Here is a 17,023-nt window from a genome sequence, read left to right as displayed (position 1 = left end):
ATCTCGACGCTCGTCCGTCCCCTCAGCTCTGCGTCTACGCTCTGTTTCCTGTGTCTTTTTATAAAACCGCTTCAAAAAGACGAGGCAGGAAAAGGGCCCGGGCTGCTACATGCATTAAAAACAAGGCCGGGCTCACACATGGTCATGGTGCACTTACTGTATACGATCATGCATAAACATGACAGCATAAGAAGACTGGCCTGTCGGGTTTCTGAGCGTACACCTGTTTCCCATCAGAAGCATAAAGAACATTCACCGCGTCATGTTGAGTATGCAGCTCGAGCGTGTGTTCATCGTTTCCCCCCCAGACACAAATCTTTTTGTACGTACGATCCTGTTTGAGCCGTACCCACAATGCATCACTGCAGCCTTTACTGAATCAAGCAAATGAAAACCTCTGTGCTTTCTGGTGTTTGGTGTCCCGTCGCGAAAAACCATTTTCATCTGTGGCGCCTTCATGTTGGACGTTTAAAAAGGATGGACTCTGGGACTGATTTCCTGCCTTTTTGCCTTTTTTCTCCTGTTTTTTTTTTTTTTCCGTTCAGATTCAGCTTCTTATCAAAGCGGCGATTGCTTGATCAGAAGCAGGCCGAACGTCATTGTTTGGCGTCGTAGCTTTGAGCCAGAACTAAAGCGGGAGAGAGAGCGGTCAGATTTGTTCTTGTTGTCTGAGATTTACAACTTTTAGAAATTGTCGGATGATACTGTCTGATTCATTTTAAAAGGAAAAACGGATTTTCTACATTTCCTAGAAAGAAAAAAAAAAAAGATTTCCTCGTGCTCGATATAAGCTTGTCTATAATTACACCCCTAAGCTTTTGCTGATCTCTCTTCTGATGGGAAAGCATTTTTTTCATCTGTGATAGGAGAGTTTATTTTTGTAGTTTCTCGTTCATTTAATTAGGAAATCTGCTTTCAAAAGTCTTAACATGCTCTCGAAAGGTCTTTGAAGTTCGGGCTTTGATGAAATTTGCAGACATCCTGTGTTACAGCTTTTCCAATACGAAGCAACAGAAATGTCTATTTGCAGCTGCAAATTTAACCAAATTGGATTAGACGTGGGCCGCGTCTACTTTGGTTCAAGTCGGTCGTTATTCAGACATTTCATTTCCAGATAAAACCTTTAATTTAGTGTTTTTCCTTCGAGGACTCATCATTGGTTCTTTAATTGACTTCCTTTAAACTTAAACAGATCAGCCACTGTGTACCAATTATCTAAATCAGAGTCCTCGTGTGCATTCATGCTTTCTGCACAAGTCACAAGTTATTAAAAGTGTTTTTAACGTGAGATCCTGAATGTAAGATTTCTAAATTAGATGTTTATTTGAATTCATCGAGTCGCCACAATAAATCAGTCCCGAATGTTGCATCCTCTTTAGATATTTACCGGGAACCAGAACCACGACACCCCCGAGCTGAGGTCTGTGGGTTCCCTCCTGACCCGCTTCATCAGGATCTATCCGGAGAGAGCGACGACCGAGGGCCTGGGCCTGCGACTGGAGCTGCTGGGCTGCGAACTGGACGGTAGGTGTTGGATTTGACCTCACATAGGACGCCGTAGTAGTTATTGTTTTGTTTTAGTTTGTTTGGCCTCAGTCAGAAAACTAATCAGTCATTAAACAGTGAACATCGTATACCTGCAGCTTCACTTTAATAAGAGCTGGAGAGAGAGACGGGAGAGCGAGCACATTAAGGCTGGATGATGCCATGGCAGGTTCATATCTGTGCTGCAGCAGTGGACAGACCTGGAGTGAGTGTGTGTGTGTGTGTGTGTGGGTGTGTGTGTGTTTGTCAGAGAGAGAAGGAAAGGGGGGGCTCGACCTCCCACAGCAGGTGAATGAGGAACAGATGAAGGGAGCAGGGAGGCTCTCTGGTGTCTCTGGTTGCCCTGTGGGGAGAACGATAAGGATCAGCTGAAGTTCAGAGGAGTTGAAGGATGGGCGAGAGAAAGAGAGAGAGAGAGAGAGACAAACAGCAGTGGAGGGAAGGATGCAATGAGGGCGAGAGAGAGGAGTAACAGAGGCAGGAGATAAACTTTGTGTGATTAAGAGGATCTCTGAAGAATCCCTCAGAACCTTGAAGTGAGGATATGTGAATGTTAAGAATTCAAAAGCTCCCTGCAGCTGATAATCTCCCCTCTTTTTTTTCTTCTTCTTGACTGTAAAGTTTGTTTGAAAGTTGAAGTGTTAAGAGATGAGCAGCAGCAGCGAGGACAGGGTCAGTAAACTGCTCAGCTCCTCGCATGCTACAGAAAGTCCAGTACGCACCGACGTTTTGATTTAAATTTGACCTCTGATTTCTGCAGCTGAAGATCGATTTCAGCACGCAAGGGGTTAACTCTGACTCACAGTGTTGGTCAGTCTGTGGGCTTGACTCCCATTGTGTAGAAATAAAAAACAGTTCTTATTCTTACATTTTGTGGACATGACAAAAAACTATATATTGTGTCCTAATTCTCAGCATGACAAAATGCTAACGCGGCTAAAGTATGGTGATACTCTTTAAGCTCCAAACAAAAGATCCAGGGACCAGTTTGTGCATCCAGTTCAGAAAGCACAGCATTGTGTCACTTCTCCAGAGTGCACCTTCAAAACACAGACTAGAGATGAGGACTGGACCTTGAACTGGGATGGGGCCCCTGTGAATGTTTGCCTGGGGTCCTTAAAAACTCTGTTTAATGAGTGTGATATTATCTGAGAGTTTTTGTGTGTGCATGATATGAAGAGCGGCTGTGATGAGTGAGAGCGAGCGAGACAAGGAAGGAGCTTCTTTTTTTCTTTTTTTTTTCAAGCAGCATCACATCAAATCTCACACACACACACACACACACACACACACACACACACACACACACACATCTGCACACTCACATGCATCCAAACCACATGTGCATCCATCCTACTTACTGAGATAGATCCTTAAAGAAACAGTCAAACCCACAAACATCAGTCAATAAACTCAAAGATACAAATTAGCGATCATGCTAATCATCACTTATTTTAATGACAGTCTCCTTATACATGAATGCTCACTGTAGCAGAGCGTGAAGATGCTTAATGTAAGATCACTTAATTAGACGTTTCTTTGGATTATTTGCACATCCAGTCAAAGCGAAGTTTCTTGAAGCGATGTCATCTTGAACATCTTGATAATAATCGAGACAGCAGAGAAGCTAACAAGCTCACAAATCTGCCTGCGAGTCGCACACAACAGTTGTTTGCTTTGAGTTAAATCCTGTCCTCACATCCACGCCGTTGTCGGAGCAAACCTTCATCCCACTCGAACATGTTCCCCGTCTTACAAAGTTTAATTACATGCACGCCATCTGTGATTTTTTTTTTTTTTTTTTTACACACACACAGCCTACATATGCTAATTCATCTTCAATTTGCTGCATTTCCATAAAAGCACATCAGCAGACATGGAGAGCATGCTGGAGTTGAAGAAGATAACGAGAGTTTCTGTCGTTATCACTTCGGTCCTTGATGGGGAACAAGAGCGCCGGCTCGTCTTTAATGTTCAGAAAAATGGAGACGCTCGAGTTCTGGCGCAGGATCGTCAACGAGGGTGTCGAGTTTTTTTTTATTATTTTTTTTATTCCGATATCTCTTCACCTAAAAGTGAGTCACTCTTTTTTCCTGCAGAAATGATCCAAAGAGATCTTCAGATGAAGAAACGCCTCTTGAAATGTGGCTCGGATGTAACTTTCTCTGCTTTCGTTGCGGCACTCAGCATCAAGGCTCGGCTCCAGCTAGCAGCCCGCTCACTGTTTTGTTTTTTTTTTTGTTTTTTTTCAGAGCTGCTTATGATGCCGATGATTGTGTTTTTCTACCAATCCTAAAACCATCATTGGCTTTTCTTTCACTAGCGTTTAGCGAACCTTTAAATCACTTAGTCCCAGAACTGTGGCGTCCATCTTATTGTTCCTGTTTGCTGTTCTACACATCAGGTTAATTACTGTAATCAAAGACTGAGAGTGAAAGATTTGAGACAGCTCACTTCACAGGTACATCAAGAGCTAACAACCAGAATGCATCAAACCTGATTTTAAAGGAGCTCATTATTTCCCTGCTGTTATATTTGACAGCTATTTAGCACAAAACCCCTGAAGAGTTTGAAGTTACACTTTAAGTTCTTGTTTTCACGTCACACTCTTGAGTGCTTATGCCAGCACAAACGACTTCCTCCTCAGCGACCATTTGTGGCTGTTCCAGCTTATTTAGGAAAGGTGTTCCTCTTTCCTCGGAGGGGAAGTAGAGGTTCAGGGTTTCCTAAATGTCCCTTACAGCAACTTTGACTTAAATATGCTGTAAACCTTTTCGATGCATGAAGGTACAAATCGCAGTTCCCGAAATTACAAACGCTGAGTCACACTTTCTTTCTTCCTTCCTGTGCAAGAATTTTGAAAAAAAAAAAAACTTTGTATCTCTTTTTCATTCAGACATTACAACGACAGCCCCGCCCACCACGCCCATCGCCTCCACTCTACCCATGACCACGTTTGGAGCGACCACCACAGCGCCGATCACCATCCCTGGAACGACCTCGGCTCCGGAGTGCGAGGAGGGACACCCGGACTGTGTGGTGGAGACTGACGCCCCCGATGACTATGAATCAGTGACTGGTAGGACGCCATTACTCACCGTTAACATTATTTTTTGGAAGCGGTACACGAGGCGCCTGCATGTGTCTGCATTTCTGATTTATTATTTGTAAAACAAAGTTAAAACACAGATTCCCCTCAAACTCAGGATGACATTGAAATCCTTTTGGACTTGTTAAAATGTAATATTACCTTCTGAAACATCGCTCTACCCCTCATGGAAATAGCGATTTCTGATAAGCTGAGGTGTGTCGAGTGTGTGTCGGCATCTGTGCGGGTGTGACTAAACCACCTGACCTCTCACCTCTCTCTGACTCTTCCATCTGTCTGCAGCAGGAGGAACCACAGCGCCCGACCTCATCCCAGACATCATACCAGGTGAGGATGTCTGCCGCAATCTGCTGCCATGTTTACTCTTCTCTCTTCTTTCACCTCTTTCCTCCAACCTCGTGTCCTTGTCCTGCTTTTATTTCATTTATTTGCCTCTGTCTGTTCCGCTCTCGTTTCTCTCCTCGTGCTTATCTTTCTCTCTAAACTACGCAGAAACTTTAAAGTCGAGTTGAACATTTCTGCGGGCAGATTTACAAACAAGCGGGCCTGTTCTGGGTTGCCAGTTTAGTGCATTAAAGTCACCCAATCTCCCTGTTATTCAGTGTCAGCATCAATTCTGACCACAGTCACAGAGAACAATGAAACCCGACTTTCATGGGAGCAAATGGCCTTTTTTTTTTTTTTTTTTTCATCGCCCCAGTTCACAAATGAGACTTGAGCTCAGCACGCCGACGGCCGAGCTGCGGAGTAGAAACGTTGATAGATTTGCTCCAAAACGCAGCTGCATTGTTTTCGTTCTCTTCTCATCGGTCACGCCAGCAAATCCAGTTAAAATGAAATTGCAGGGGGACGACAGATGGAAAACCGAGAGTCCAAAAAAAAGAGAGAGAGAGAGAGAGAGAGAGAGAGAGAGAGAGAGATAACAAAATGCAGAGAGACAGAGGAAGAATAAAAGCTTTTTACAGGAAGATAAATAAATATAAGAACAACAGAAGTCTCATGTTCTTGCTGTTTGAGGAATAAATATTATCCCTCAGTTTGTCTGCACATTATGGTTATTTAATAAACTCATTTTTATTTCATATTGTCTTCATTGTTTTTCAAAGCTCATGTGTCATCTGGACTGAACTTTAGCAGCAGTTAGCATGTTTTTTTTTGTCAGCCTGTAGCTTTCATTTCTGAACAGATGAATGGGCTGGTCGTGTTTGTTATCAACGTGCAGTAAAACCAGTGAGTGCTTTTCCACTTTCAGATTGGGTTCAAATATTTTTTAGCTGAAGTAAAATAAACGTTTTTTACTTTGTATGAATCATTTTGACAACCCTTGAGATATAAACATTAAAGAACGCTGTCTTCCCCCCCCCCCCCCCCATTCCTCCTCCTTAGAGTCGACGCAGGCAGCTTGCCACGTGGTGGACACTGAAGCTTCAGTGTTTAGCCAGCTCTTCATCAGCCTGTAAACCTTGATCCTAGTTTGAGCAGGTCTCTGCTGGTGGAGCTTATTAGAAACATCCATCGCTGCAACACCTGTTGCTTTGACCTGATAACTGCTCTCATATCTGGCAAACCCAGGGGCGTCCAAAACGGGCGTGTGGGGGGGGCATTCAGGGGCAGAATCTAAAGTTAGAAGGAGGACATACTGGCTGCTTCATTATTGTCAGAGAAGCTTCAACACGGCATGTTTCCTTCATGTCTGATCACATAAGAAGATGACTTTATCGTTTCATTCAGTAGATATCTCACGGATTGCTCCTTTAATTTACAACAGTTATTTGAGCGAGCGATAGCAATAATGGATTTATTTATCTTGTGACAGACCATAGAAGAAAATGTGTCCAAAAGAATATCCAGCTGGCATGTTTTTACTCCGTCTCTTTACCTCATGAAGCTAAATAAAGGGTTGTATTCCCAGTAAAGAGTGTCGAGGTCTAAATAAAGTGTCCCTTCTCTTTATGTATTGAAAGACACACTCGGGTTTGTGAGCCAGCATTAACTCGCACACATTGAAAGCCAAATGCAGCTTCATTTTTCTGCATGAACATCTCAGCACGGTGTCACAGTTTATCTTCCCCCGTGAATACTCCCAACTCCAATTCATCGCCAACCCAAGGAGGAGAGGGATGAATAGAAGGAAGGGTAGGAAAATAGAAGCTGTGACACAGACACAAAAGACAGAAAGGGAGAGCCAGCAAGGAGGAGAGAGGACTGAATAGAGATGAGACAGTTAAAGGAGGATGAAGAGGCACAGGGAGAGTGAAGGTAGAAGAGAGGAGCGAGGCGAGGTGTAGAGTGAGAGAATAAAAAGCCCTCTTGGGTCTCAATTAGCCGAGCGGAGGCATCGCGTGAAGACAGCTCGGGGTTGCAGCGGGGTTAGCGGCTCCACGGTCATCTCTGCATCTGATTAGCCTCTGAAAAAAAAAAACAACATGTCCAGCGTGCGTTAAGGGGACGGCTGCGTTGGTTTCGGATACTGCGGTGAAGTGCTGCCACGGAAAGAAAGCAGGGAGGGAAATGCAGCTCTGTTTTGGGGCTTTTACAGTGGAGCCACATCCGCATGTTGGTGGCACCATGCCTCTCTCAGTGGAAGCCTCTGTTATGCTCCGTCTTTGGATGTCCTGATCCCAAACATGTGTACACGCTGCTGCTGGTTTCTATCAAGCGCTGACGTCTTGGTGCCTGTGTTTCCCTCAGGCCCTGCGGCGCTGCACCGCGGCTACAATCACAACTGTCTCTCTTGTCTTTTTCACCCCCGACCCCATGTGTGTGTGTGTGTGTGTGTGTGTGTGTGTGGTGCGACATGTTCTCCACAAGCTCTGCAGTTTAAACTGTGTGTACTGAACAATACAGCAGGAACAGCTTTCTAATATTGATGTTACAAGACTTTTTTTTTTTCTCTCTCTCTGGCTGCCTGCTCCACTGCTCTGAGCCGAAGTCCGCTGAGTTTGTGAACATGATGTATGATCAGAGATATCAGCCTGTTTAACACAGAAATAGACACCGTTTAAAGTCGAGTCACTCACACTTCTGGGAGCTTCTGTCGGACGGTTAGTGCTGATTTAAGGGTTTAAAAGTTTGTTTGGAGCCAACCTGGTGCTTTTTCCGCCTCTTCGATCTGTCAAGGTTTCCCGATTTTGACACAATGAGTGAAACAGATGGGGGAACATAAGTGCACAGTCTCCACTCGCAGGCCTTCGTGGTCTTGTGTGCAGTTTACAGAAGAGAACAAAATGTGTCCAGAAAGTTGAAGATGTGAACTTTCACAGTAGCAGTTTTCAATGTGTCAATGCGTCACGTGCACATGTGAGTGACGAACTCCTGGATGGTTGACGAGAATAGTTAGTTCTCAACTCCCTTTGAAACCTTCAGTGCTTTTCTGTATCGTGCCAAATATCAAGAGATTAATGCGAGAATTTCCCCTCACCAAAAACAGCTGAGCTTAATTCTTCGACAGCATGAAGGTTTTGTTCAGCTCATGTGACTCAAACTGCTCCGCTCTGCTCCTCTCCGTGTGCAGCGTACGTTTGGTTCGCCTGCAACTTCGACTTCTCGTCGTTCTGCGGCTGGACCAGAGAGACGGGGACGGGCGCCGAGTGGCTCATCCAGACCAACGGGGCCTCGACCGTGCACAGAGGACCCACGCTGGACCACACAGGTACCTTCACCTCCATGGTGTCGTTGTTGTTGTTGTTTTCAAACCAGCACCTCTCGACCGAGCTCTCTTTGTTACTATGCAACCGTGGCGAAGCCTGTCTGACCCTCTCGTGCTAGATGTGAGCCTATTTTTAACTTCAGTGAGCTTAAAATAACAAACGACAGTCTGTGCTGCTGCTGCTGCAGCTGGGAATCACAACAATCAACACATCAGAGGGTCCTTCTTTCACTGAAACGAGTCCTACGTGGGAAAAAGGCAGATAAATACATGGATCAAATCTAAAATGTTGTGACGGTATTCTCTGCATGGAGCATGAAATCAGAAGAAAGCAGCTCGCAGAAGAGTAATCAAACAAAATCAAAGTTTATTTCTAGAGCACATTTAAAACAACCTTGGTTGATCATAGTGCTGTACAGACAAAAAAAAATGTTTAATGATAATGTCCAACAATGGATAGAGGATGCATCGATAACCACGTCTGTGTTGTGCACACCCGCACGGAGTCGAACTCGCACACGCTCTGATCCCTCAAAACATCGACCGCAATCAACGAACGGCCTTGAAAAACGTCGACTTTTGAAGAGGTAGAGCGCTCACATTTCTCAGTATCCATTCAGAACCTCCTGTGACGGATGTTTCCGTGGAGACGGGAGCAGCAGCAGCAGCAGCTCTGAAATGAATGGCTTCACCTTGATTTCTTGACATAACCAGATCTCAAGTAAAAAATGAAGGCTTTTGTGTGTCAGCGCTCCTGGTGAAGAACTGCCGATAGAGTCCTGTGAAACCTTGTGAAGTCCTTGAATTTGATGTTTTTGTGTTTCCTTTGTGTGGAGATGATACCCAGCAGGTATCTATATTAATCAATGCAAAAAAATGTGACGCTTAATTAACCCTTAGAAATCCTAAACACCTTTTACATAAGAAGTTGAGATAAATACATTGAGAGAAAACTGCATTTTGGATTTTTTTCTTCTAATATTTCACATTTGATCAAACTTTATTCAAAGAGTCAAAATATCTGCAAACGTTTTGTCAGGGAGTCCTTAAAAACAGCCCACCACCTGTTTTTACCTTGTCCTTTGCTGCCCCCTGCAGGCGGACCAGGGAACTTCATCTACATGCAGCTGGGTGACGCAGACATGCCGAGTAAAACAGGCGAAGACGACGACGAGGACGAGAAGGTGGCGAGCCTGGCCAGCCTGCCCATCACGGCACCGGACGCCGACCTCTGCATGTCATTCTGGTACCACATGTTCGGGGAACACGCCGGAGCGCTGCACATCAAGCAGAGGAGGGAGGCGGAGGGGGGGCAGATCCTGTGGACGGTCAGCGGGCACCAGGGCAGCAGGTGGAGGGAGGGGAGAGTCTTACTGCCACACTCGAGTGTCTCATATCAGGTAAAAACTTTGATCCTACACCATGTTTGAGTCTTTTTCTGTTTGGCTCTGCTTCACTACTTTAATGAAAAGATTAAATAAATCTGTTTTAAGATGAATCTGCAGACCTGTACAGAACCATGAAACACTAATCTCTCTTATTTGATCTTTTTTTTTATTTTTTTTTTTAGAGGTTCAGAGAGCAAACAATGTGAGACAGAAGTTAGAAAACATTAAAGAGCTTTTCTTGATTCTGCTTCATTTTGAGAGCGCTCTGATTCTCGATTCATCGCTGAGCGACTGAGCGTGCAGCGACTGATCGAGCGTGTTCCTTTAAATTTGCAGGTGGTCGTCGAAGGTGTTGCAGACAGACGGAGTGCAGGACACATCGCTGTGGACAACCTCCAGATCCTGGATGGACTCAGTCCAGAGGAATGCAAAGGTCTGTGTCGTATTGTTTGTACTGTACAGATGTGTTTTACTCACGACACTTTGATATCAACAAATGATAAAAACTCAAATCTAAACAAGTGTATTTGTCTTTAAACTTTTTTTAATATTTATAATAATCCAGATGTACCCGACAAGCCCTCATAAACAGCTTATTATGGGATGTAGCACGGAAACAGTACGGCCTGGATCGCTTGTTATGAATCAGTAAAAAAAAAAAACTCCAATGGGGCAATCATATTAAACTTGTTTTTTTCCACTTGTATTATCAGGTAAATGTGGCTTATAAAAAGTGCAAATATGTTAGAGTAGAATTTGGAAACTTTTTATTATCGTTTTTATTAAAGGAGTAGTTCAATGTTTTTGAAGTGGTGTTGTATCAGGTAATTATGAATAGTGCTGGTATTAGCATCAGGAGATGCTGGTCAGCTTCCCTAACCCGCTCCTCTGAATGCTGCTCACTTTACTAAAAACAGTCACTGGGATTTATTCTGATGGATCTGATTTCTTCCCCCCCCCGCCCCCCCATACAGATCCAGAAGCGCCCACGTCTCCACCGACTGAGATCTTCATCCTACGTAAGAACCTCCTCTGATGCAATCCTGTCACTGAGGCGTTCATGTGTTCGTTTTGGTTGCATAGCCGGTTTATTTATGCGGACAATCCTCCTCGGGCTGCCTCTTCCTCGACTGGGAAGTTGGCGACATTTCCTTAATTTGAGGGTTTTTTTTAGCCACATGTTTGATATGACTGAGCTGTAATGTGTAAATAAAATCCACACACATTGTTATTCTAAGGAGAGAGATCAAACCTAGAAGCCGAGCAGTAAAGAAAACATGGTGAAGAAGTCTAAGTCTAACCGTGTAGTTTGTATTTTATGATCCAGAACCTGTCGGACCTCGAGTCCTTTAAGTCACTGAAACTCAACTTGTGTTTAACCGTCTCTCCCTCTCTCTTAGCGATGGATTCCCTCTCGCAGGACAACAGCGACCTCGGCGGCCCGGGCAACATGCTGAAGACCCTAGACCCCATTCTCATCACCATCATCGCCATGTCTGCGCTGGGCGTCTTCCTGGGCGCCATCTGCGGCGTGGTGCTGTACTGCGCCTGCTCACAGGGCAGCATGACGGACAGGAACTTATCCGCCCTGGAGAACTATAACTTTGAGCTGGTGGACGGCGTGAAGCTAAAGAAGGACAAGATGAACGGACAGACTAACTACTCAGAGGCGTGAGGGGGAAGGCGGGGGGGGACACACGGAGCGGCGAAAGGCTCCGCATGGACTTGTGATGCAGCCAATCAAACGGGAGGAACGCTGGGCTGAAGCCACCGATGGGACGGACGTCAGGGTGTGCTGAAAGTGAGCCAATGTCCTTTTTTTTTTCTCAGGAGTGGCAGTGGAAAAGACTGACCTGCAGGGGGCACTGTGTATAAAGAATCTGTACAGCAAAAAAAGAAGAAGAAGAAGAAGAAGAAGAAAACTAAGGATTCTATTTGTTTTTTGGCGTGCTTTGTTGATTTCATGTAATAACATGCTGGTTTTGAGACCAATTCAGATGAAAGTATCGTTTGTGAACTTTTACGGGAAAGAAAAAAAAATCAGTTTATTTGTTTGTTTTTTGTCGTTTTCAGACGTCATAGTTTCATGAGAGGGGGCGGAGTTTGTGAAAAGTCTGACATCTGGCTCTTTAGCAGGCCACGTGTCCCTTTGAGTGTGTGTGTGTGTGTGTGTGGAAGTGTGTGTGTACAGGTGTCACCTCCATATACATCTGCATTTAGGGTGTGTGTGTGTGTGTGCATGTTACACTTGTGTTTATGTGTGTATGAAGTGAAAGCATCTTACTTTGTGTGTTTATGTGTGTGTGTGTGTTTGTGTGTGTGTGTGTGTGCACGCGTGTGTGTAAAGGCGGGTACCATCGTGACCTGTGTCTAGTTCCGACAGTGCCTTTTTTTTCTCCAACTTTTCTGTTGCCTTGTTTTCTGCTGGTTGTTTTTCTCATCGGCTGGCGTCACGTTCAGGGTTCCTACACAAACACACGGAGAAAAAGTCGGGAGGGGGAAAAATGTGATTCTGCACTTTTTTCCAGAAAACTTTTTTTTTTTTTTTAAAGTGCGTACTGTCAAATATCAGATGAGCTGGTTTGGATCCATCTGAAGATCCTCACGCCTTCATGACAGTCGTATTGACACTGATTTAACGTTTACAGTGAGCAGCAAAAAAAAAAAAAAAAGGTTTCGGGGAAAGCTCTGGAAAAATGATGGCATTTTTGAAAAATGTGTAGTAGCCCTGAATGCCTCATTTTCATGGCACATGACACATCCAACATATTGTACATAGGTTTTAATATATTTGAGCGCTCTTTTCTATATAGTAAAAAAAGCACCAGTGCCGCAGTATCCTTTCTATGTTTGAATCAAACTCACCCCCAAACGATAACGTACAGAAAATCTGAGTTTTAACAAACAGACAACAAACGTTTGTGCTGCTTTTTACGTGTGATCTTGTTGCCGTTTTTTTGTCTGTTTTGTTGTTGTTTGGTTTCTGTTTGTGCTCCGCAAAGAGGCTTTGGCATTATAGAGAAATGCATCATGGGAAGTGAAGTTTTTTTTTGTACAGGGTAAAACAGACGACCTCAGCAGCAGCAGCAGCAGCAGCAGCAGCAGCAGCAGCTCGGAAGTTACGTGAAAGGACGGATCATCAGGAACTATTTTTCAACAAGAGACGGCAAACGTTTTGCACCGTCACACACGACATGACTGTGAAGCTTTGAAGCTGAAGTGCGTCCAGCAGCGTGAAGGACTTCAGGTGACTGGAAGGCTTCACCTGTCTTCTCTTTTTTTGGATCCACGACGAAGCGGACTGTCAGTGGAAGCTCTGATTTGAAGACTTGAGGACAATGCTGTTCTCTCCGTCAGTGTTCGTCATGTTTCGACTATCAGGAGAAATTGTCGAAGGATTTTTTTTTGTTTGTTTTTTCAATTGAGAAAAATGAGCTAAAACTACAAGGACTTGTTCCAGCTGATCTTTCTGTGCAATTATGGCCTCACATGTCCTTTTCCCTGAAGCTAACGTGCTAATTTGCTAATCTAGAGAAAGAGACGACACAAGAAAGGCTCATTATGTTTGTCTTTGTACGTAGAAACGACAAAAATGTTAGCTGTAGTAAAAGGTTAATGCAGATTTATGTTTGTTTTTTGGGGGGTTTCTGCTGCTTTTTATCCCAATTTTAAACATCACTGGAGCATTTCCTCACCTGCCCACTTCACAAGAGGAGCCTTATTCCCTGTTATTCACAATCATCAGTGCACACTTGCATCCTTTACATCCTACCTTTTAGGACACAAAATGCAGGATAAAAAATCTGTTTAACCGGTTAGCTTCTTTTTCCAAAAGTAAATCTCTGTGTTTGTGGATATACGTGTTGTGATTCTGCTCATTTGTTTTTCGCTCTGAGAAGACTGCAGGAGTCTTTAAAACTCGACGTTTCACCCACAGCACACTGATCTGACCTCCGCACTGATTTTTATGCTGTCTGACTGACTGTCACTTAATGAAGGTGGAAACAGAACGAGGTTTCATAGAATTAAAATAGAAAATCTCTCACACTGCTTTTTGCTCAGCATCACTGTTTTTTGGGGGGGAAGCGAAACAAGTGTGTAAACGTAAAGCATGTTTCGGTCCCTCTGGAAATGAACCACCATAATCTTATGGTCTGATGATGACAAATGTGTCCCATTATAGCCTCCTGCCTCCTGCTGCAGTTTATTGTCGCATTATGTGAGTTTAAAATGTGAGGGTAGAGTCTTTGTCAACACGGCATCAGGATAGATGTGTTGTGAGGTTGTAGTCGCAGTAGCTGCAGGTGGTTATCGTTCCTCGGCCCTTTGCTGCCAGTCATCCCTCCAGCGTGGAAAAAGGAAGCTAGTGCGGAAGTCCAAAATCAGCAGTTCATTGAGTGTCCACTGAAGGCAAAAAAAACTGTGTTTACAGCAGAAATTACAGCATATTTACAGCCTGGTTCAAAGATGAAACACTACACGGGGTGTTTTGATAACTGATTTGTTTTGATTCACAATAAGGAGAGCAGTTCACCTGATTGACAAAAAGTTCATCAAGAGACTTAAAACCCTCCTCAGCTCGACTGAAAGTTAGGCTGAGACATGATGTCCAACGTGGAGATGTGTGAGTTTGAAGCGCCCTGCAGTCACAGACAGGTGACGTCACTCCATGCTACCGTCTCTCCTCAGCTGTCCAATCCAGGAAAGGCAAAAAGACCCCAAAAATTAGCATCATTCAAGTATTTCTTCCTTTTGAAGATAATTTTATTTTAGAAGGAAAAAAAACGCTCCAAAGTCTGCTTTAGAAATCTGTTTCCGTTACGATTAAAATAATATTTCCAATCAAACCAAAGTGCTCTGACTGTTGAGAAGTTTCTTACAAGCTGTTTGAAATCACTCTGATTTAACTCGACGAGATCGTTGGTATCAAAGCGTCACTTCAGTCTGCGTTGGGAATATTTTTTTAAAAAACCGACACGAAAGGATGCTGCAGCACTCGATGTGAAAACAAATGTTGCACTGATATATTTAAGGAATCTGTGTTTATGATGTTGATTTATGAGAAGAGGAAGCAGGCGAGGAGCAGGACAGTGTTATTGTTGCTTCTTTTGAACACTTTCAGATGACAATGCTTTTATTCTGAAAAGTACATTTTATAGAGATTTTTTTTTTTCAATCTCCGAAAAGCTTATATGCGTCTCTTTAAAGCGTACAGTTTTATTTAACCTGGTATAATATCACCTCGTGTTTTTCTGTCACTGATGTGTGTGTGTGCCATTGATTTATTTTTTCTTTTCTTTTCTTTTTATGACGAGAAAAAAAAGTTTTATTTTCAGTACTGCTTCTGTAATATTTTGCCGTCTCGGATCAAGAAAAAAATGGAGAAAGGAAATGAGAAAGTTTAAAAAAAACAACAAACAACAACAACGGAAAAGCAGTGAGGCCTTAAGTGACTAAAAGTATTGTTTGTACTTTGACTTTCTGGTCAGCACCCAGACTCATCCATCTCTGTTGTCTCGGACTCTGATCATTGACTATTACATTCCAAAGAATTGGATCAAATAAATGTTTTAAGTAAACGATGCTCGACTGCTTTGAGTTCCTTCCTGTGTGTTTGAATATATTTATTCACTGGCAACTAATTGATGCTCCGTAGTTTCAATACAAAGCCTGAAGCTGATGTACTGCGCAGGTCTGTCTGTCTGTCAGACACACACGTACACACACATATTTGAATATTTATCGGGACTGGCTCCAAAGTCAGATGTATTTAGCCTCAAGATAGCTGAGAAAAAGGACTTTTTGCACTTTTCCAGAGTGAACTCGACGTCCTCAGCCTGTGTGGTTAAATTGGGAGTAGAAGCAAAAAGTGAAATGACATTTCTACAGGTATTACAGTATGTCTGAGGAGTGCTGGTGCTTATGTCACTGTCTCCATGCAGTGTCGTGCTTTGACCACAGAGTGGCAGCGTTGCGTCTTGAAAATGCCGCAAAATGCATGGCTGTATATTTGTCAGAAAACAGGCGACATTTTACTGAAACATTCAGCTCAGCTCAGCTCCAGAACTTCTCGTGTGAACTTGAGTCACGTGACTTTGGTTTAGAAGAGGTTCCCTGCCCAAACTCTCACCACTGTACCACTTCCTCCATAAGGTACAATGCTGGCTTCAGAGTCTGTACTTCTGCTTATTTGGAGTTTCATTTCAGAAAGCAGTTAAACAAATGTATATAACAGTGTTGCTGTGATTATACATATGGAAGTAAGAGGAGTCATAGTGTTTTGCTATCCCCCTAGTGTGCCCTGAAAACAGCGATCCCCAAACTTTATTTCTGCACGACCCCAATGAGCAAACTCTCCCTGACCAGATGATCAGAGGTGGGTGTCAGGACAGTTGTGCAGTGATGTAAAGACGTGTAAAAGAGACGGTGACTAGACAATGACTGTCGTATGAACAACTGGCAGCACCAGCTGTACACACACATCACACGTTTCCCTTTGATTAAACGAGCTAAATGTGGCTACAGGAGCCTTAGCTTCTTCATCAAAGTTCAAATACTTGGATCCTTCAGCCGCCTCCAGGAGGTGGGCATTTTTAATTTTATTGTTGTTGGTCTTGCACAGGAAAAGGTGAGCCAACAGTTCATTTGCCTGAAACCAAATTTAGCATCAGAGCGTCTTCTGTTTGCACAGGAAGTAGAGGTGATGCTACCAACCTCGCTTCTGAAACATGCCATGTGGTTGTTTACCTTTAGCACTTTGGTGAAATGGATCTTCTGCTACATTGATGAACTCAGGTGTTATGCACTTTGTTTGTGTGCTAACGTTGTATGCAACCTTTCTCTTTAAATCCACAACATTTTATCGGAAAATACTAAAAGTAAAGAGTTTAAGTAAACTTCTTTATTTGGCAGACGTGACCATATTTGCAAGAGAGGGAGTAAGCAAATGTTTAGTTCAAGCTGACAGTCACCATGACACCATTTAACTGTACTTTGTTGCCGCTCTGTTGCAGAATTACACAATGAAAAAAATGGATAAAGACAGGCCTGTCTTTTATTGTTTTTATTTGTTGTGGAAAATGTAAACAGAGTAATTAGACTTACACACTTACAGTAAATGTCTAAAAATTAGGAAAGCTTTATGTGGAGAAATGTGGAGCTTTATGTGTGTATATGAGCTTTACGACCACAGACTGTATACAGGTGACCACGTGTCAGGAGCAGTGCATGACTTAGTCTGACACCTACCCCGCTGCAGCAGATCCAAGAACCAAAAATTACTGTAGGACGAGAGAAAAAATCAATCCAATCAATTATGGTCTTGTTCTGCAG

At 43.4% G+C, this 17,023-nt stretch overlaps 1 protein-coding gene across 1 annotated transcript in view; it reads left to right on the top strand.

Annotated features, from left to right (window-relative positions):
• Positions 1-15,270, top strand: part of LOC306826763 (neuropilin-1a-like) — a 77,832-nt gene extending 62,562 nt beyond the window's left edge. Inside the window, exons 11-18 of the mRNA XM_079348279.1 lie at positions 1,380-1,524; positions 4,442-4,624; positions 4,937-4,981; positions 8,169-8,306; positions 9,402-9,703; positions 10,028-10,124; positions 10,666-10,710; positions 11,092-15,270. Coding sequence (XP_079204405.1) covers positions 1,380-1,524; positions 4,442-4,624; positions 4,937-4,981; positions 8,169-8,306; positions 9,402-9,703; positions 10,028-10,124; positions 10,666-10,710; positions 11,092-11,366 — 1,230 coding nt within the window. The 3' untranslated portion in view covers positions 11,367-15,270. The remainder of the gene's footprint in view (positions 1-1,379; positions 1,525-4,441; positions 4,625-4,936; positions 4,982-8,168; positions 8,307-9,401; positions 9,704-10,027; positions 10,125-10,665; positions 10,711-11,091) is intronic.
• The last annotated feature ends 1,753 nt before the right edge of the window (positions 15,271-17,023 follow it).

This window comes from Symphodus melops, assembly GCF_947650265.1.
Source record: "Symphodus melops genome assembly, chromosome: 7".
Taxonomy (NCBI): domain Eukaryota; kingdom Metazoa; phylum Chordata; class Actinopteri; order Labriformes; family Labridae; genus Symphodus; species Symphodus melops.
The sequence above is the reverse complement of the archived record's forward strand: the minus strand, read 5'-3'. Positions and strand labels throughout refer to the sequence as shown.